The following is a 21,886-nucleotide window of genomic DNA, read 5'->3' as shown; positions in this document are numbered from 1 at the left end:
AATTGCACACAGCGAATTCTTTACTTATTTTATGTGGGGTTTTTTTTTTTTTTTTGCACATAAGGGAAGTATTTTACAATTATTTTTAGCAGATAATACATTATGATTACTGTATTACTAAAAATGGATTGTAGGAGATAGCCAGAAGCTCAAGGAAGCAGACTGAAGGGTCAGTGTTAGGACCCGTTTAGGGGGGTCTGCCTTGACGTTGGCAGGCGGGCATTCCCTCCAATGGCCATTGGAGCAACTATTTGTCTAAATATACATAGGGATTAAGGAGAGAGCGCAGGTAACTTTTTCTTTCCTTTGGTTTTTACTATATATTGGGGCTGATGTGTACTGTAGTCATTGCTGCCGGCCCAGTAGTGATGGGAGTGAGTGCAGGACATATATATTTATATAGAATATATAAATAATTAGTAGTAGTAGTAGTAGCCATCAGCCTCTATTAGGTTAAACATTTTAGGCGCAGATTTCTTACAAAAGAGCATCTAAGAGGTCTCCTGGTGATACTTCAATTACAATTGCAAATGATTTCCTTTATAATTTAAAAGGTTGTGATTTACCCTGAATATGAAGGTATAATTGTGAAGTGTATTAACAAAACAAATCTAATTCAGGTATCAATAAAAGCAATTTACTTGCAAATTTGGTAGTTGCTTTTCTCTCTCACTTTTTTGTGTGAGAAGAAAATGGAATATAGTGCTGCACTCAGGATCTGAAGAATAAGTGTAAACCTGCTATATCTGGAGCGCTGTCCTTGAAAACTTATTTGAGGAATAAGCAGACATCAGATATCAAATTTGCCATTTTATTTCCATGTAGACATCTTGCTATACAGTAAAAGTATATTAATGTGTTACGCCCAAGACGTACTAAAACCATTGGGTTAAAATGCACCAGAAATTTTGGGGCCCCTGACACAGCCTACGGTCTGGGCCCCCCGGGGCCCGCCCCCATGTCCGCCCACATGACCCGCCCCAAGTCCGCCCACATGACCCGCCCCCAAATGCACCCACTGGGCCCATCTTAACTCCACCCACAAGGATGAAGTGTATGTGTACTGAATTTGTTTGTGTGTGTATAGTGGCTATAAAATGTGTGTAGTGGATATAAAGTGCGCGAGTAAAGTGTATACGCTGTTTATAGTGGATTCAGATTGTATGTTTGTGTAGTGGACAGAGTGTGTGTGTATAGTGAATGCAGAGTTTGTGTTTGTGTACTGGATGTAGTATGTGAATAGTGAATGCAGAGTGTGTGTTTGTGTAGTGGATGTAGTGTGCGTGTATAGTTAATGCAGAGTGTGTGTATGTGTAGTGGAAGTAGTGTATGTGTAGTGGAAGTAGTGTGTGTGTAGTGGATGCAGTTTGTGTGTTTATGTAGTGGATGATGTGTGTGGTTGTGTAGTGGATGATGTGTGTGGTTGTGTAGTGGATGATGTGTGTGGTTGTGTAGTGGATGCAGTTAGTGTGGTTGTGTAGTGGATGCAGTTAGTGTGGTTGTGTAGTGGATGATGTGTGTGGTTGTGTAGTGGATGCAGTGTGTGTGTTTATGTGGTGGATGATGTGTATGGTTGTGTAGTGGATGCAGTTTGTGTGTTTCTGTGGTGATGATGTGTGTGGTTGTGTAGTGGATGCAGTGTGTGTATTTGTGCAGTGGATGATGTGTATGGTTGTGTAGTGGATGCAGTTTGTGTGTTTATGTAGTGGATAATGTGTATGGTTGTGTAGTGGATGCAGTTTGTGTGTTTATGTAGTGTATGGTGTGTGTGGTTGTGTAGTGGATGATGTGTGTGGTTGTGTAGTGGATGATGTGTGTGGTTGTGCAGTGGATGATGTGTGTGGTTGTGCAGTGGATGATGTGTGTGGTTGTGTAGTGGATGATGTGTGTGGTTGTGTAGTGGATGATGTGTGTGGTTGTGTAGTGGATGATGTGTGTGGTTGTGTAGTGGATGATGTGTGTGGTTGTGTAGTGGATGATGTGTGTGGTTGTGTAGTGGATGATGTGTGTGGTTGTGTAGTGGATGATGTGTGTGGTTGTGTAGTGGATGATGTGTGTGGTTGTGTAGTGGATGATGTGTGTGGTTGTGTAGTGGATGATGTGTGTGGTTGTGTAGTGGATGATGTGTGTGGTTGTGTAGTGGATGATGTGTGTGGTTGTGTAGTGGATGATGTGTGTGGTTGTGTAGTGGATGATGTGTGTGGTTGTATAGTGGATGATGTGTGTGGTTGTGTAGTGGATGATGTGTATGGTTGTGTGTGTTTTGGATGTGTGACAAATGCTGCTGGGATTTTTATTTTTATTTTTAAGAATTTGTATAATTAGATGTATTCCCCCCTCCCTGCCTCTTACCTGTAGCCAGGGAGGGGGGCACTGGATTCCCTGGTGGTCCGGTGGCTCCGCTTGTTGGGGCAGCAAGGAGGAGCCCAGCAGACTCCCTCCACGTTCTCCTTCCTGCCAGCCACTGCTCTATGCGAGCCCAGCATGCATTGCGTGCCGCGGAGCGTTGTCATGACAACCCGCAGCAACGCTTTACTGCTGTGGCTCGCGAGAGTGCTGGAGGGAAGGTAAGTATATCCTGGGCCCTGCTTGGAAGCCAGCAGAGGCATATATACATAGCGGTACTCGCTATGTATATATGCAGATTGAAGGGCTGGGGGCCCGGGCATGCAGAGGATTCCATGTGCAGTCCGGGCCCCCCAGGACCGCCGGCCCGTGACAACCGTCATGGTTGTCACCCCCTGATGGCGGCCCTGCGCAAGCCACAGAGCTTTCTGTCCTAGAAACATTGAAACGTAGAATGAGACGGCAGATACGAACCATTCAGCCCATCAACTCAATTTTCTAAATACTTTCATTAGTCCCTGGCCTTATCTTATAGTTAGGATAGCCTTATGCCTATCCCACGCATGCTTAAACTCCTTTACTGTGTTAACATCTACCACTTCAGCTGGAAGGCTATTCTATGCATCCACTACCTTCTCAGTAAAGTAATACTTCCTGGTATTATTTTTAAACCTTTGCCCCTCTAACTTAAGACTATGTCCTCTTGTTGTGGTAGTTTTTCCTTCTTTTAAATATAGTCTCCTCCTTTACTGTGTTGATTCCCTTTATGTATTTAAATGTTTCTATCATATCCCCCCTGTCTCGTCTTTCCTCCAAGCTATACATGTTAAGATCCTTTAACCTTTCCTGGTAAGTTTTATCCTGCAATCCATGAACCAGTTTAGTAGCCCTTCTCTGAACTCTCTCTAAGGTATCAATATCCTTCTGAAGATATGGTCTCCAGTACTGCGTACAATACTCCAAGTGAGGTCTCACCAGTGTTCTGTACAATGGCATGAGCACTTCCCTCTTTCTACTGCTAATACCTCTCCCTGTACAACCAAGCATTCTGCTAGCATTTCCTGCTGCTCTGTTACATTGTCTGCCTACCTTTAAAGGGACACTATAGTCACCTGAACAACGTTAGCTTAATAAAGCAGTTTTGGTGTATAGAACATGCCCCTGCAGCCTCACTGCTCAATCCTCTGCCATTTAGGAGTTAAATCCCTTTGTTTATGAACCCTAGTCACACCTCCCTGCATGTGACTTGCACAGCCTTACATAAACACTTCCTGTAAAGAGATCCCTATTTAGGCTTTCTTTATTGCAAGTTCTGTTTAATTAAGATTTTCTTATCCCCTGCTATGTTAATAGATTGCTAGACCCTGCAAGAGCCTCCTGTATGTGATTAAAGTTCAATTTAGAGATTGAGATACAATTATTTAAGATAAATTACATATGTTTGAAAGTGAAACCAGTTATTTTTTTCATGCAGGCTCTGTCAATCATAGCCAGGGGAGGTGTGGCTAGGGCTGCATAAACAGAAACCAAGTGATTTAACTCCTAAATGGCAGTGAATTGAGCAGTGAAATTGCAGGGGAATGATCTATACACTAAAACTGCTTTATTTAGCTAAAGTAATTTAGGTGACTATAGTGTTCCTTTAAGTCATCAGAAATAATCACCCCTAAATCCCTTTCCTCAGATGTTGAGGTTAGGACTCTATCAAATATTCTGTACTCTGCCCTTGGGTTTTTACGTCCAAGATGCATTATCTTGCACTTATCCACATTAAATGTCAGTTGCCATAACTCTGACCATTTTTCTAGTTTACCTAAATCATTAGCCATTTGGCTTATCCCTCCTGGAACATTACCCCTGTTACATATCGTATTATCATCAGCAAAAAGACATACCTTACCATCAAGACCTTCTGCAATATCACTAATAAAAATATTAAAGAGAATGGGTCCAAGTACAGATCCCTGAGGTACCCCACTGGTGACAAGCCCAAGCTTCGAATATACTCCATTGACTACAACCCTCTGTTGCCTGTCACTCAGCCACTGCCTCACCCATTCAACAATATTGGAATCCAAACTCAAAGATTGCAGTTTATTGATAAGCCTTCTATGTGCAACAGTGTCAAAAGCCTTACTGAAATCTAGGTAAGCAATGTCTACTGCACCACCCTGATCTATAATTTTAGTTACCCAATCAAAAAAATTTATAAGATTAGTTTGGCATGATCTCCCTGAAGTAAACCCATGTTGTATCTGATCTTGAAATCCATGTGTTTTTAGATGTTCAACAATCCTATCCTTTAACATTGTTTCCATCACTTTCCCCACTACTGAAGTAAGGCTTACTGGCCTATAGTTGCCCGACTCCTCCCTATTACCTTTCTTGTGAATGGGCACAACATTCGCCAACTTCCAATCTTCTGGGACTACTCCTGTTATCAATAATTGGTTAAATAAATCTGTTAATGGTTTTGCTAGTACACCACTAAGCTCTTTTAATAGCTTTGGGTGTATTCCATCAGGTCCCATTGACTTATTTGTCTTTACTTTTGACAGTTGAAATAGAACCTCTTCCTCTGTAAACTCACGTGTAATAAATAACTCATTTATCCTTTTTCTTAACTGAGGTCCCGAATATCTATTATGTTTATCTCTTTTCATATGCTGTGAGTGGGACAAACAAATGCAAAAAAAAAAACACTGACATTCAACGTTTCTGCTGCTTCTGCTGATATATTGAAGAAACAAATGTCAAAACCCTCCCATACAAGACAAGGGTTCCAGACTAGGTGCATTTTATTATACTATATTTACTATAAGGCTTTTTCTTATCCTATAAAATTCTTTGCAACATGGATATAAATATTCACCACATTTAATAAGTCACTACAATTGGAGTAATTATCCCTTTATAAAAAGGAGGAATACATTTTAAACAAGTAAGTTTGTTTTTAAACTTCAGTAAAAGATCTAGTATTGTTGCCTTGATTTCTCAACACATTAAGTGTAGTTTTAAAAACCCAATGACAATTTCCAAACAGAAAAATAAATTTCAATCAATCAACACCATTTTATCCATTGTGCAGTGTTACCTAAATGTACATGTATAGCTGCTGCGATATGTCAACTCCCTTGACATTCAGCCAGTATTACAGCTGCCAGGACATAATAGTAATTTAGTGAGCGCCAGATATGCTAAAAGTGGACTGCAAAAGTGTAGATCACATGGCCCCTGCAGATGACTGGTACACACATCGGGGTGAATTTCTACTCGTAAATGGCTAGTGTAAATTTTGAGCCCTGGTATAAATATGGATATAGGATTTTATTTGGCATCTTGGACAACAATGCATCTTGTTGTAATATATATGATATGGTAATTTGAGGTTAGGATATTTGTTTTAGTATCCTGTAATTAAAATTTGTCAGCCGCATTAGTAAATGCATAGCTTTATAGGGACAGTCGAAGCACAAACATCTGAAAAGTAAGTGATTTTGTGGCAAAGATGCTGCCCCTATAGTCTAGCAAACTAATGTCCTGATCTAAAAATTTGTGGATAAGCTTTTCATATGATTTAATATTTAGAAACATTTCAATACATTTTATATTTTTATAAATAAAATTAAAAGGTGGCACTTTTTACATTTAGTACTGTAATTTCCACACTTACCAGTGGCTGTCTTTTTCTTCATTTATTAATTGGAGTGTTCTTTTAAAATATGGATGAAAATGCTATTGCTAATACAAAGAGGAACCTTTGTATTAGTAGTAGTTGAGCTAAAAGCATGTTGCAGGTGCCCGAGGGGCCCACAGTTTTTGTCACCGTGCTTCAAAATAAGTTTGACAAAAAGCCAGGGGATGGCACCATAACCATGAGCATGACTAACCCTTTAGTACATACAGGGGCCTATGTATGGGGTTACAGTGTGTGTGTTTATGCCCTTTCACTCCATGGTAAATGACATGGATGAATGGGTCAGTGACATGTCACTACATTCCAGTTTCATCTTTTTCTTTTATGTGCATTTTATGAGGCAGTCTGTCATCTTTGCTAGGTTTAATAGTCCTGACAAGTAGACTTGTGCAAAAATGTGTTCTTCCCATTAACAAATTAATTAATATATAATTTTAAATCCCACCTGAACAAAATTGATTGTTTCAATTTATTTCCCAAACAAATTGATTCATTTGTGTGTTGATTAAAATTATTTTGATTAATACATATTGATTAATTCTTGGACACAATTTGTTTTTGTTTTTTACACAAGTCTACTGACAATCACAGGTTTGGTAAGACTCATGCTGTAGTAATGCAGAACACCAGAGGTGATGATGCACATCACAGAAATGTGAGCTATTGCGTAAATGTACTTAATAGACAAAGTCCAGCTCCATGTAACTATGATTCACACTGGTCAGGAGCTTCTAGATTAGGCTTTCCTCTACCGGCAGTCATGCATGACGTGGCAAGGTATCAATCTACAGTCATGTAAAATTCTGTGGCCAAGACTTAATTTCCACTCGCTCTTTTCAAGAGGGTGATCTGAAGCCTTGCAATTTCTTTTTTTTATATAATCTTATTTCCTTTTTTTTTATTCTGGAAAAATACAAAAAAATATTGACTTACCTGTACTTGATTTTGACTTGCAGAGAGATCTGGGGGTAAAAAAAAAAAATAAAAAAAAAGTATAGTACAGACAAGTAAATACAAATTAATACAGAAAACAAACATGTAACAATTTTAAACACACACTGCAAGACAAGGCTTCTTGCCCTCTGCGTCAGAACCCCAAAGACCTCCATACTGCTGCAATGGATCCTGACTGGGATAAAACAGGCATGTCATGTTTGTTTAGTTCCAGTCAACGATCTTAACCCCTTAAGGACCAAACTTCTGGAATAAAAGGGAATCATGACATGCCACACACGCCATGTGTCCTTAAGGGGTTAAGATGTATTACCTATGCCAGTGATGGCGAACCTGTGGCACGCCGGGCCCTTTCTGTTGGCACGCGGCCATGGGTCCGCCATTAATGCAGAGTAGGCACCTGCCTGCCCGAAACGGCAGGCGCCTACTCTGCTTCTGGTTCGGGAGGCAGGGGGAGGGATCTGTGAAGCAGCTCCCCTGTCCTCCCGCGCGATGCTGTGTGGAGCGTTGCCGAGCGTTACCATGGCAACGCTCCACACAGCATCGCGCGGGAGGACAGGGGAGCTGCATCACAGATCCCTCCCCCTGCAGTGCTTACCACCACCGGACCACCAGGGATGAATAAATTCATCGTGTCTCAAGATGTCCCAATCGTGTCTCAAGATTTAGAAAACATTGGGACATCTGGAGACACAATGAATTTATAGGCCCTCAATTACCAATACATCCACAAATTGTATATAGGAAAGGGAAGAATTTATCTTCCTTTTTAGCACCCAGTCATTTTTTAAGTAAGAATAAGAATAAATCTGAAGGTAGTAGAGGATTCTATACTTGTGGAACATGTAAAGCGTGTAGAGGACTACTGTCCTATACACGTTCTGTCTCAAGTTCCATCACCAAAGAAACTTTCCAAATTCAAAGACGGGTCACCTGCTCTTCCTCACATGTAGTGTACCTCCTCACGTGTGGGTGTAGTGCACAATATGTGGGGAGAACAGGGAGAAAGGCTAAAACTTGTTATTTTAGAGCATAAAAACAACATTAGACGGAATTTCAAGAATCACTCTATTCCAGTTCATTGTAACAAGTGCCCCCAATTCCACATTCACAACTTTTCATGGGTGATTATAGTATCCCTTGATGCTAGGGGAGGAGATATCATTATGAGATTGAGACAAAGAGAGGGATTCTGGATCCACAAATTAAAAACTCTTCAACCTTATGGGTTGAATGTAGATTTTGATTTAATTTGTTTTGTTTAATCTTCAATTTTCATTTTTATTTTATTTTCATTATTATTTATCCTTATATATTTTTATATTATCTTTATTTTATTATTTTTATATTTTTTTTCTATTCTTATTTTCATTTTATTTTTCTTATTATTATTTCTCTTTTTCTTTTATTCTACATACATTTTCTCACACTGTTTATTTTTATTATTTTTCTATTATAAGTATTCTATTTTTTCTATTATAAGTACTTTATTTATTTGTGTATTCCAGGATCGTTCTCTTTTATGATTATGAGTGTAACCACAATTGTTTATATTCTGTAACTCCTTTTTACCTTATGGTGCCGGTGGAATTATATATACACCAATATGTTATATGTATTGACCTCTTTAATATTCATGTTTTCGTTGTATATAGGATATTATATTATTTTATCAACTCTAAGTGTGTTTTTTCAACTTTCTTTTTTCCAACTCTCTCTTTTCTGTCCGGTCCCCCTTGCTGCGGGTTGATCGGGTGGAACGCATGTGCGTTCCAGCCGTCGAGGAATGACGTAATGAAAAGGAGACCGGTCTTCCGGTTTGGTGGAATGCATATGCGTTCCACGGACACTAGGCGTTAGTCCTTATATGGACATGGATTGCAGATTATACAGAACAGCTGACACCAAGCACCCAGATTGGCTGATGAAAAGCCGAATACGACGAGAGGGACATTTAAAAGAAGACCGAACATATGGGACTTTTCACTGTGATTTACCTGACTTGATTGTAATATTTGTTTTTATTTAATTGCTCCTGAGGAAGTCTATTATATAGACGAAACGCATAGAGCTATTTGTATTATTGCCTGTGATTCCTGTTACCTGCTGCTTCCATTTACCATCTTGAAGGAGGGATACAGATATCTGATGGGCATTTTTACTTTTCACTTCTTGTAAGTGTTTCAAATAAATTTTATTTATTTTTTTATCACATCAACAGTCCTATACTATGTTCAGTTCTTCTTTTGCATGTACGCCTGAGAAATAAGGAACTTCTCTACAAGATCTCCAAAGATACCTTGATGGGCTTGAAATACACTAATATTGCAATACTTTTAGCAGGGACCACTCCACTTAATGGTGTTTCACGATGTATGTTCTCTGCTTTTATTTTTTTCTAGGTGTATCTTGTATTTTGTGTTTATTTGTGAGGATTTGAGGAATCCTTTGTTACATCCTAGAATATAAGGGAAGTTACTTTTATTTTTATTATATATTGCTGCACTTGGGTGGTCTATTGAGACATATATACATAGCATTAGGAATACGTGTTTTTATTTCTAACAATATGGTGTTCTTTTAAGTGGGTCATATATTTATGTAAAATGCTTGGCTCCCACTGAAAATACTGGGAGTATTTTGTTTGACTGACCCACAATCCAAGTAGATTAAAGGACTCAGTTACCTGAGTGGTAGGCCATTTGCAACCCCCATATCTACCATCTTGTAGCCATTGGACAAGCGGGTGCAGAAGCTCAATTATAAGACTGTCCAAAGTTTGATGGTACAACCTGCCAATTTACTGGCAGCTTTCCCCTCTTCAAGGTAGCATAGTAAAAAAACAAATGTATCCTAAGGGAAAAAAGTGCTGTTGACTGAAGACACGATGTGCAGCCACTGTGCATTATTTCTGAAGGTGTTGAGAACCTGAAGGAATGTCATATCCCTGCTCTCCTTCCACACACTCATGGCTACTAACTTAAAGGAACACTATAGGCATCAAAACAACTCCATATAACAGAGCAGTTTTAATGTATAGAACAGCGCTTAACAAATGTGCTCGGAATCTAAGAGCCAGCTAAAAAAGTTAGGAGTCAGGATTTTACAATGCTGAATGTTCCCCATAGCGATGCATTGGTTCAATGCATCTCTATAAGAAAATGCGCAATAGCCTCACAATTCTTTGGCTCGAGATCATCAAGATTGATCTCAGCCATGGACACACTCACTGACAGACATTCAAAAGTGATTATATTTGTGAATCCAATTTACTGGAGAGCTGCAGGGGATCCTTTCCCTAAGGTGCTGTGGGGCTTGCATAATCTTCAGGCTATTCTTGCTCTGCTCATTAACATGCAGTTTAGTGATGCGGGTCCAGGGTTGACATCATATTCTAGTTCCCAGTATCACAGCAGGCCACACGTGGGAGCAAAGCAAGAACTGCAAAAAGATTTCTGCTCCTTCGCCTCCATGCTTCCAGGCGAACCGCCTCCTCCCTCCCTCTCTCTCTCTCAGGTTCTTGCATGGTCTAGAAGGCTATTTACAGAGCAGGCAATAGTACATTCTAAATTAAACAGAATGTACAATAAAGGAAGTTTAAAAATGAAATGTCTCCCTACAGGAAGTGTTTAGGAAGACTGTGTAAGTCACATGCAGGGAGATGTGGCTAGGGCTGTATAAACAAAGTGATCTAACTCCTAAATGGCAGTGAATTGATATGTATACCAAAACCGCATCATTAAAGGGACACTCCAGGCACCCAGACCACTTCAGCCCATTGGAGTGATCTGGGTGCCAACTCCCACTACTCCTAACCCTGCAAGTGTAATTATTGCAGTTTTTTATAAACTGCAATAATTACATTGCAGGGTTAACTCCACCTCTAGTGGCTGTCTACTAGACAGCCACTAGAGGTCACTTCCTGGATAATAGCAAGGACTTTCCTTGCTAGAGCGTCGCTGGACGTCCTCACGCTGTGTGAAGACCTACAGCGTCGCTCATTTCACCATAGGAAAGCATTGAAATTCGTTTTCAATACTTTCCTATGGGGAGACCTAATGCGCATGCCACGCATGCGCATTAGTGTGGTGGAATCTCGGTAAAAATAAATTTAGTAGGCCGAGATTACCACGTGGCATGTGTACGTGCATATACTGGTGTATCGGTCGGTTGGTTGCACGTGGCAAAGATACAATCAGTAGTGTACGGAGCATGTGCGAGAATACCGGATGTAGTATTCCCCTCCTCCATTGTGCTGGGCAAGCCATGCGGTCAAACCGGAAGTTAGTTCTTATTCGATTGATTGGTTAAGAGAATGTGTGGGTGGAGCTACTTATGGGTGGAGTTACATGCTTATATAAGGAGCCTACACTATTGTCCGGGGCTCAGAACTTGTTGTATTTTGGTGACATTAGTCCCGATCGGTGAACCGAATAAAGAATCTCTTCCTTCCTGAAGAAACCTGTGTCCATCTCTCTGTGCTTGGCTTCCGTCAGTTTCTCCGGTATCATTAGGTCTCCTCGGCCGGTGGGCGGGATCAGTCTCGCCCACCGGCCAACGGAATCACAGGGAGGAGCAGCGCGGAGGAGGAGGCAGCGACGAGGGACATCGCCGCTGCCTCAGGTAAGTGACTGAAGGGGTTTTCACCCCTTCAGTAACCGGGGATTGGTGGGTGGGAGGGAGAGGGTACACCCAGTGCCAGGAAAATGGATTGTTTTCCTGGCACTGGAGTTTCCCTTTAAGCTAAAGTTTTCCTGGTGCCTATAGTGCAACTTTACATGAGAACTGTTGGGAATTCAAAGTGAATAGCAAAATTTAAGGCAGCTAATAAACTGGAAGCGTAGCTGACTTGGAGAATTCTTTAGTTCAATCTTAGCCTTAATTTTTTTTTAGAATACCTGTCAATTCTCACTTTAGTATATAAACCAGAATATCAGATCAATTTCTTAAAGTAAGAATTGTGAGTTCCAGAATAGCTGAATTAAAAGCAAAGCTGACTTAGAGAATTGTTCAAGTTCATTTATTTTTTACTTAAAAGTTAAAATTCAGTTTAGTAAATGACACCATGTCTTTTGAAAGAAAAAAATAATAATCCTCTTTTGTATACTGCTTAGCTGCACTACATTAGGCATATTTTCCAGGAGTGATCTAGAAGTGTGCCTTACTCCACAACAACATTCAGCTGATGAGTATCCAAGCTGTGAGAGACTCAATTCAGAACAATAGCTGTAAATAAAAGCAGCATACTAGAGTATTACTACCGGTCTAGAATGCAGGAGCATGATTTTTCAGAATACCCTGCCCATCGTGAACCCATGAAGTAGGAATGTGACAAGTTTGTGGGAGCCATAAATAACAGACGCTATCGCTGCAGACACTGCAGTAAAAATTGATAGCAGTGCTGTGAGGGTCACCCAGACTATTCCTGTACGTACCCCTCTCACTGCCCGCCCGGTGCATGCCGGGAACCACACCGCGTACAGTAACAGGGATAACACGCACTCTTACTCACAGATAATGGCGAGAAAGCCCGGGGCAGGTATCTTTCAATGCTATTCCTGCCTTTCGCAAAAATACGGAATTCATGTTCCCCCTGGTTTTCAGTTCGCTAGATTGCGGTGAAATAGCGCTTCACGTGACGACTTGCCGCACTACATCCGCTTCCTGGTTCTGTCACGTGACTTGGTACAGCGCATGGTCCATGTGAGTGTTTGCTTTACATAGCTATTGGCAGTCATGGCCAACAAACATAGTAAAGGTTTGGGAGCTGCTAATAATTCTCAAATATATGGAGTACCTAAGTTGGTCATTACTCTACTGAACGTCAATAACCCAGTTTTTTTTATTTATTTATGATGCAAAAATAAAAACATGACTGAGCATAATAACTCATTGTAGCACACTATGGAGCCACACAGGACTCCCAGGACATTGCAGCAGTCAATTTACACATTGTCACACTAGCACTGTCAACTTTTATAAACTTTGGGACATTTTGTTCTGCCTCTGTGTCCAAGACATTTGTTTTTCATTTTTTTTTAGTGATATCTTGAAAAAACAAAAACATACGCTTGAAACTTAACCCCTTCAGGACGGAGTCAATAGTGCACGTTCTGATCAAAACAAAACGTAAACAAAAACTGGAATTTGCGCTACATGTCTGTTCACCCGTAGTTCCCCTCTTTCATATTATATGCACCCACACTTATTATATATCATTTTGTTCAGGAGAAACAGGGCTTTAATCTATCATTAACTATTCATATATGGAACATAATGTATTATGAATAAAAGTAAAAAAAATGTGAGAAAATAAGATTTTTTTTTAAATTTGCATTTCCGTCTGACATTTTAACTGTGAATGTCATAATACTGTTAGGTTTTACTGCAAAAAAATGCACATATTTGTAATCAGCGATGTCTCACGAGTACAACAGTACCCCCCATTAACAGGTTTTATGTTGTTTTGGAACGTTACAGGGTCAAATATAGAACATTACATTTTCAAATTGAAATTTGCCAGATTGGTAATGTTACCTTTGAGACGGTGTGGTAGCCCAGGAATGAGAATTACCCCCATAATGGCATACCATTTGAAAAAGTAGACAAGCCAAGGTATTGAAAGTGGGGTATGTTTAGTCTTTTTTAGTAGCCACTTAGTCACAAACACTGGCCAAAGTTAGCGTTCATATTTGTTTTTGTGTGAAAAAAGCAAAAAACGAATATTTGGCCAGTGTTTGTGACTAAGTGGCTACTAAGAAAGACTGGACATACCCCACTTGCAATACCTCGGGTTGTCTACTTTTGCAAATGGTATGCCATCATGGGGGTAATTCTCATTCCTGGGTTACCATACGCTCTCAAAGGCAACATAACCAATCTGGCAAATTTCAATGTGAAAAAAATGAAATGCAAGCCTTATATGTGACTCTCTAACTTTCCAAAACACCATAAAACCTGTATATGGGGGGTACTGTTATTCTCGGGAGACTTCACTAAACACAAATATTAGTGTTTTAAAACAGTAAAACATATTACAACAATAATATAGACCATAAAAGTGCAGTTCGCTTGTAAAAAATGCAAAAAACGTCACTTTTACTTAAAATATCATCGTTGTAATACAATTTACCAGTTTGAAACACGAATATTTGAGTTCAGCGAAGTCTCCCAAGTAAAACAGTACCCCCTATGTACAGGTTTTATGGTGTCTTGGAGAGTTACAGGGTCAAATATAGTGCTTGCAAATTAAATTCTCTGCACTTTCTCCCTGTGTTGTCAGGCATGTCAATCAAATTTTAATTAATCAAATCACATAATTACGTTAAAAGATTATTTAAATATACATGTAGAATTTTAATATATATGCATTTATAGGTATTTAAATTCTACGTGTATACTAATGTAATCTTTTATGTAATTATATGTATTTATCTATATATATATATTTGCGGTTATTTGTATTTTATATAGATATAGATATATATAGAATGTCATTCTAAGTGTATTTTGTTACCGATTTATATATATTAATAACAAAATACAGTTAGAATGAAATTACATATGCATATATAATTTATATTAAATTTTGTTTCAATATTTTATTTATTTATTTTATTATTTTATTTATTATTTTAATTATACGTATTTATATATAATATATATATGTACATCTATTATATATATAATATATATACATATTATATATGTAACGTCATTCTAAGTGTATTTTAATATTAATTAATATTAAAATACACTTTGTATGACGTTACATATATATAATATGTATATATATTATATATATAATATATATACATATTATATATATATAAAAATATATTTAATTTATTTTTACACCTGTCTTTTATTTATTTTTTATACTTCCCACCAGCAGGGGGACTGTCTGATATTTCAAACAGTCCCCCTGCTGGCATATCCACAGCCAGCTATAGGGGGCCATGTGATCGCTCTTTGAGAGCGATCACATGGCCCCCGGGGGCCTGATTTGCCGTGGGAGGGCTGCCTGGGCTGTGAGGCAGTCCTCCCGAAGCGGATCGCGGCGGAGGTAAGTAAATCTTACCTCCTGGGGCTGCAAGCCGTTACGGCGTGCTATGCCGTCATAACGGCTTTAAAGCCCACTTAACCCGTGACGGCATAAAACGCCGTAACGGCGTTAAGGGGTTAAAGGGACACTCCAGGCACCCAGACCACTTCTGCCCATTGGAGGGTAATCCTTAACCCTGCAAGTGTAATTATTGCAGTTTTAATAAACTTCAATATTTACCTTGCAGGGTTAACCCCTTAAGGACCAAACTTCTGGAATAAAAGGGAATCATGACGTGTCACACACGTCATGTGTCCTTAAGGGGTTAGAGGACCACTCTAGGCACCCAGACCACTTCAGCTTAATGAAGTGGTCTGGGTGCCAGGTCCTTCTAGGGTTAACCCATTTTTTCATAAACATAGCAGTTTCAGAGAAACTGCTATGTTTATGAATGGGTTAAGCCTTCCCCCTATGTCCTCTAGTGGCTGTCTCATTGACAGCCGCTAGAGGCGCTTGCGTGCTTCTCACTGTGATTTTCACAGTGAGAGCACGCCAGCGTCCATAGGAAAGCATTATGAATGCTTTCCTATGTGACCGGCTGAATGCGCGCGCAGCTCTTGCCGCGCGTGCGCATTCAGCCGACGGGGAGGATCGGAGGAGGAGAGCAGGAGGAGATCTCTCCGCCCAGCGCTGGAAAAAGGTAAGATTTAACCCCTTTCCCCTTTCCAGAGCCGGGCGGGTGGGGGCACCCTCAGGGCACTCTAGTGCCAGGAAAACGAGTATGCTTTCCTGGCACTAGAGTGGTCCTTTAAGTACAACTCTAGTGGCTGTCTACTAGACAGCCACTAGAGGACACTTCCGTGTTCATAGAAAACGAAAAAGTGTGTTATAACAACGCTGGACGTCCTCACGCTATGTGAGGACCTCCAGCATTGCCTAAATCCCCGTAGGAAAGCATTGAAAGCAATATTCAATGCTTTCCTATGGGGAGGTCTAATGCGCGTGCGCATTAGGTCTCCCCCGCCGCGCATGCACAATAGGTCTTCCCCGCTGGCTGCCGTTGGGGGAGGAGCGTAGGCTGAGCCTGACCCAGCGCCGAGGGACATTGGCGCTGGATACAGGTAAGTCAATGAAGGAGTTTTAACCCCTTCAGCAACTTGGGATGGTAGGTGGGAGGGAGAGGGGACCTGCTGTGCCAGGAAACCAGTTTGATTTCCTGGCACTGGAGAGTCCCTTTAACCCCTTAAGGACACATGACATGTCATGATTCCCTTTTATTCCAGAAGTTTGGTCCTTAAGGGGTTAAAGTGTAACAGGGGAAGGGAGGGAGTAAGGAAAGGGATTTTCACTGCAACAGGAAGCCTCCAACCTAGTACCCTATGGGGAGCTATTTGCTTCCTTCTATTCAATCCAGGGTCCCAGAGGGTAAGCTTTTGTGAATCGGAGCAGTCAATTCATCCATTAAAGAAAGCAATAAAGTTTTGTCTTTTACATTTTTTTTATTAAATATATAGACATATAAAAACATAATAATCCATTACAATAATTTATAGCAGAGTTTGTATGAAAACTAGAGAAATCTCAATGTATCCATCATGGTAAAATATTTAATAAATAAATATGCTTGCAATATCAGTAAAATAGAATAACATATCCTCTTGAACAAGTCAAGAGCGTCCCTGCATCCACAATGCTCTCCTCTGTGTCCTAATATTATTACGTTCACATATTTATATCTTAGATTTTCAATTAGGTCAAGTTCGGACCTACAAGGCCATGACTTGGTCATTGTACATGGTAACATATTAATCAGTCTATTGTCATGACCTAGACATCTTGTCTATGCTTAGACTAAACCGTAAGGGTACACATGACATGGGAAATTTCCTGACTTGTTACACTAACCTAGGACAAAATGGCATCCTAAAGTCTGAACACCATAATTACTGAATATGGGTAAGAGGTCATTTAATAAAGAAACCTTGGATTAATTTATTTTTTTGCATTTCTAACAAATTGTTAGTTTGTCGAATCACTTACAAAGTTCACAGTTTAATAAATACTTTTCATTCTAAAAACTGGTAATAGTTACATATGCCCAGAACAATATTATAGATTATTTCTGGACATTTGGCAGCAAATAACTAGTATAAATTAATTAATGTGATCAACCATTAAATAGCACAAGACTTCCTCCAAATTGCCCACAGTTTTGCACAACATTAAAACCATTGCAAAATCTGCCTTGATCATGTTTGTCAGAAAATGCTTGAGAACGAAGTGAGGATTTTGCTAGTGAGCCCACTGTCTCCAGGAGCAGTCTGCAGTCAACATTTAAAGGGACTATAGTGTAAGGAATACAAATCTGCATTCCATACACTATACTTACCTCAGCCACACTCCCCCCACCCCCCAGCATTGAAAGGTTTAATACACTCTTTGTGTACTCACTCGATTCAAGTGCCGACCTCCCTCAGTGCTTGGTCGGCACTCCGCCTCCTCCGACATACGGGCTAATGTGCATGCGCTCCGGTATGGATGTCCAGCATGAGGTAACCAAATGACACCTCCCCACCAGGAAGTGCCTCTAGTGGCTGTGCAATGTAATCCTTGAAGCTTCTCCAAAACTGCAATGATTTACACTGCAAGGCTAAGTGGGACTTGGACACTCTACCCAGACCACTTCAGTGAGCTTAAGTGGTCTGGGTGCCTATGGTGTCAGTTTAAAATTCTTGAAAATAAAATGTATGAGGGCTGTAGTGAAAACTTGACCTCTTTGTGGTATCACAGGTTAGTTCCTTCCTCCCCCTCCTCTACCTGTTTTTGGTTGAAGTAACCCAATAATGTTTTGCAAAATAATCTATTTATCAGAAGCTGAATGGCCCCAAATTTTAAAAACTCGAAAATATATAATTTGGGCACTAGAAGCTAAAGCAGCAGTAAAATAAAATATCATGAAGAAAAGTCATGATTTTTTTAAGACACAGAGGCAAATATTATGCTGAACCTTTTATTTATTCCCTCAGCAGCAAAGAGAGAGAAAAAATATTTGAACTTTAAAAGTGACAAAATAGGATATCAATGGTTAACATAGACTCTTAGCACAGCCAATCAGAACATCCAAAAATACATCCCATCAACATAAAGATGCATGAAATACAAAACCTCTCCTCTTTCCTTAATGTTGCGTTAACCAAATATAGTATAACATACTATAAATAAAATACCTAACTTTAAAAAACTAATATAAATTAATTAAAACATCATCATTAAACTAGAACATCCAAGATGAGATGACTTCACACTACAAAGAAAGAAAAACATACTGTGGCGCCACTGGTTCTTGGAGAGGCTTGTTTGCCAGCCTCCTACCCTGTGACTATGGCCCCTGTGATAAAATTTGGTTTAAATCACTGTTCGTGCCTTTTTGGATTTTTATGGCCACGTTTCGAACTTTCAAAGTGACACTTTAAACTCCCGAACAGTCGAAGTGGCCAACATTCGACATTCGAACACATGGTGGCGGCCATCTTGTTCGCATGGACCAAAACCGCGAATAGACTTCAGGGGGACTTAGCCGCGAATGCCCTGGAACTATTTTTGGCATGAAAACCTTGCGGTTCCCGGTCCGTCCTCCAGCGGCACTTAGCCACGATTCTATGGAACTGTTTTGGGAATGGGACCATGCCTGCGCCTGGGCAAAACTATGATTTCCATAAAATTTCTGAACCCCTGATCTAATCTGGGTGAATTTTGGATATCATGATATGTGCCAATGGGTTACTCACACTTTGGCTGTTAAAACAGGGCGTATCAAAAATCAATGTAGCTCTCAGGCAGTTCTCTGCTTCCAATGTCTGATCTTCCAGATCTCAATTACATGGAAAATAAAATGCATCCAGAATGAAATATAGAAAGATGTGCACAAAATATAAAAAGCATTTATCACTTACACATAAGTAAGGATCAATCAGCATAAAATTAAGTTAAAACTGTCCACAATCTGTCCAACGCATTTCCTCCCACTACAGGGACTTCCTCAGGGACTTTACAGCAGTGTGACAGGTACAACAACGAATCATTCCTTGTTGTACCTGTCACACTGCTGTAAAGTCCCTGTGGACAGTTTTAACTTATGCTGATTAATCCTTACCTATGTGTAAGTAATAAATGCTTTTTATATTTTGTGATATATTTTTTATATTAATTGAGATCTGGAAGATCAGACATTGGAAGCAGAGAACTGCCTGAGAGCTACATTGATTTTTGATACACCCTGTTTTAACAGCCAAAGTGTGAGTGACCCATTGGCACATATCATCATTATAATAGTATCAGACGGAGTTGCTCTATGTTATTTTTTATTCCCCCTATAGTTGGATTGACCCAATATTTGTATCTATGTATTTGAGGAAGATTTGAGGAGATCTTCGGGTTTAAATCAACAACTTAGAGGGAAGTTTCTTTACATATACATTTTTATCTACTAGAACACTTGGTGGTATATGCTATAATAGTAATATTGGTGGAAATTATAATACCACGAAGTGATATAGTGAAAGAGTTTGCACTTTTTTCTGAATTTTGGATATGTTGGTCACCCAGATCAGGGCTATCAGGGGATGTAACATTTATGGGGATATGACATTTATCTGCCTTAATTATCTCCCAGGCAGAGGGGAGGGATTGTTTATACTGTATGGAAGTGTCTCACTGTTTTTATTGCTTTGTTAACTTGTGTCCCTGTGCCCAGCAAGGTCCACATGGGTGTCACCCTTGGTGGGAAACTAGCATTAAAGGCCAGTGTGGCTCCATTAATATTGAGTTCCTGCTTACCCTCAACATAGAGTCCCATCTCATGTGTGGGGGGAAACAGCTGTATCTACCCTGGGGAGTGCTATATCACTATACTCCCCTGGGATTATAATCAGTAGCTCTTTTAAGAGCTGTTCCTGCTACGCTCTCTGGAGTAGGAGAGGTTCACCCACTGGAAGCTGGATCCTGGTCTTGGGTGGGTGGAGGACGGCGAGTTCCCAGCCAAGCTGTAACGCTGGACGGGGGGACTGCGGTGTTGATGGTGTCGGGTTGAGTGCTTGGAGTCCTTGGTGAGCACTTGGAGCATCGACTAACAGAGGTACCCAGTCGGGGTGCCAGGTGGTCCATCACACATACGATAGTAAAAACATGTAAAGGAAGCAAAAATGTGGTCATCAATACATATAAATCAGCAGTGTATAAAAAAAATAAGACAGGCAATTGCTCACACCAGAGTATGATGTGGAAAGCTGGGATAGTAGACCGACTTAATGGAGTTCTTGGTGTGTCTGGATATGCCGAAAGATACCACTGATGGAGTACTGGACTCAGAGATTTCAGCTACTTACCTGTGTGAGGAATGCCTTTGAAAATAGGAGTCAAGTATGTAACACTATAACCCAACATGCAGAATGGAAATCCACCAGAAGAAACAGAGACAGATAGAAGGTTCCTAAATCGGTCCTTAGAATGGCCAGATGATAGAATATAAATACAAGGAACGTCATAACAAGCCAAGGTCAAGGGAAACCAGAAATGCACAATAAGAGAAACAAAGCAGAGTCAGGGAGCCATAAAAAAGAGTAGTCGAGAGCAAGCCGGGTCAATACCAAAATTATACAAAACAGACAAAAGAACATACTATTGGGACACTAGTGACACTAGGAACCACAACAGGGCACTGTCCCTGGGGCAGACTGAGATTTTATATGTTTGAGGCAGTGGTTAGCAAAAGGATCTTCTCTAATGGCAATATGAGGCAAAACAGTGGGAAAGACCTTTACTTACAGGAAATGGCAAATCCCACAATAATAAAGATAGAGGCAAAGAATCTGAGGTGAGAATAGTAGAAATATAGATATACAAAAATAACAAACCCAAGTCAGGATTCCAGTAATACTCATAGTCAATAAACAAGCCAAGGTCAATATCAGATTACTATAAACACCAAATGTGTAAAAAGGCAGAAACCACAATAGGGCACTGAATAAGGGCCCAAATAAGCTTACACATATTCTGATTGGTCCACTTTAAATTACATAAGGACACACCATTCAAAGGGGCAACATCCAACAGAATGCAAGGAAGTTTTCCCTTTTCAGATTGCACAGCTGCCTGGAGCGTTCAATCTTCAAAACCTGAGAAGGGAGTAGTGCAGCCACGTGGAGCATTTGGCTCAAGCGACCTGACGAGAGGAGTAGCGTGGGTGCGTGAAGCAGGTAAGTTTGTTACAGGCTCTTAGTAAGACAAAGGCGTATGTTGCACGTGCTTCCAGATCTGGCCTTCAACTGATGAGAATCCAACAGTCCCCAAGGATGTAGAATTTTGTAAAAATAAACTTTGTGGTTTATTTATTATTATTATGATTGGTATTCATATAGTGCCAACTAATTCCGCAGCGCTTTACAATATTAGTTGTCAATCGCTGGAATCCTTGAGGAATCTCAAATTCCAAACCACATTATTGGCCAATCTTGGGATATGTTGAACTAAGAGGTTGCAGGCTAGATAAAACTGCCAGCACATCCATCAGGATTTGTGATCTGGTGCCGCCCAGATTATTATTTTTTTATCAGATGGCTGATACATTGTCCAGGCAAAGTAGAATAGAGTAATTCACAGATTTATTTACGTAAAGGGCAAACAAACCTGCCATAAGTTCAAGCCAATTGTTGTGGAGTTCATTCTCCTTGTGTGACCTTCTCCTGTCTGTGGAGATTTTATGGTAAATGCCAGGAATTCAATGCATTGTGATGGGGTGAGGACTGACTTTTCCTAGGTGAAGAGAAATCCTATTTGTTGAAAAACAG

The 21,886-nt window shown here is 40.0% G+C and overlaps 1 protein-coding gene across 4 annotated transcripts in view; it reads right to left on the bottom strand.

The window, feature by feature from the left end:
• The window catches only part of C4H18orf21 (chromosome 4 C18orf21 homolog), a 49,531-nt gene extending 36,867 nt beyond the window's left edge, over positions 1 to 12,664 (bottom strand). Inside the window, exons 1-3 of one of the 4 annotated variants that reach the window (XM_063450579.1) lie at positions 12,510 to 12,587; positions 9,719 to 9,850; positions 6,983 to 7,005 (exon numbers count right to left, since the gene is read on the bottom strand). Coding sequence is in view for 2 of the 4 variants with exons in the window: in XM_063450576.1 (XP_063306646.1) it covers positions 6,977 to 7,005; positions 12,510 to 12,583 (103 nt within the window). In the remaining 2 variants the exon portion in view is untranslated. Of the gene's footprint in view, positions 1 to 6,976; positions 7,006 to 9,718; positions 9,851 to 12,509 lie in introns of all 4 variants that reach the window. The other 3 variants (XM_063450576.1, XM_063450577.1, XM_063450580.1) reach the window with 3 other exon arrangements.
• Positions 12,665 to 21,886: the final 9,222 nt, after the last annotated feature.

Source organism: Pelobates fuscus, chromosome 4, assembly GCF_036172605.1.
Source record: "Pelobates fuscus isolate aPelFus1 chromosome 4, aPelFus1.pri, whole genome shotgun sequence".
In the NCBI taxonomy this organism is placed as follows: Eukaryota; Metazoa; Chordata; class Amphibia; order Anura; family Pelobatidae; genus Pelobates; species Pelobates fuscus.
This window is presented reverse-complemented; position numbering and strand designations above follow the sequence as displayed.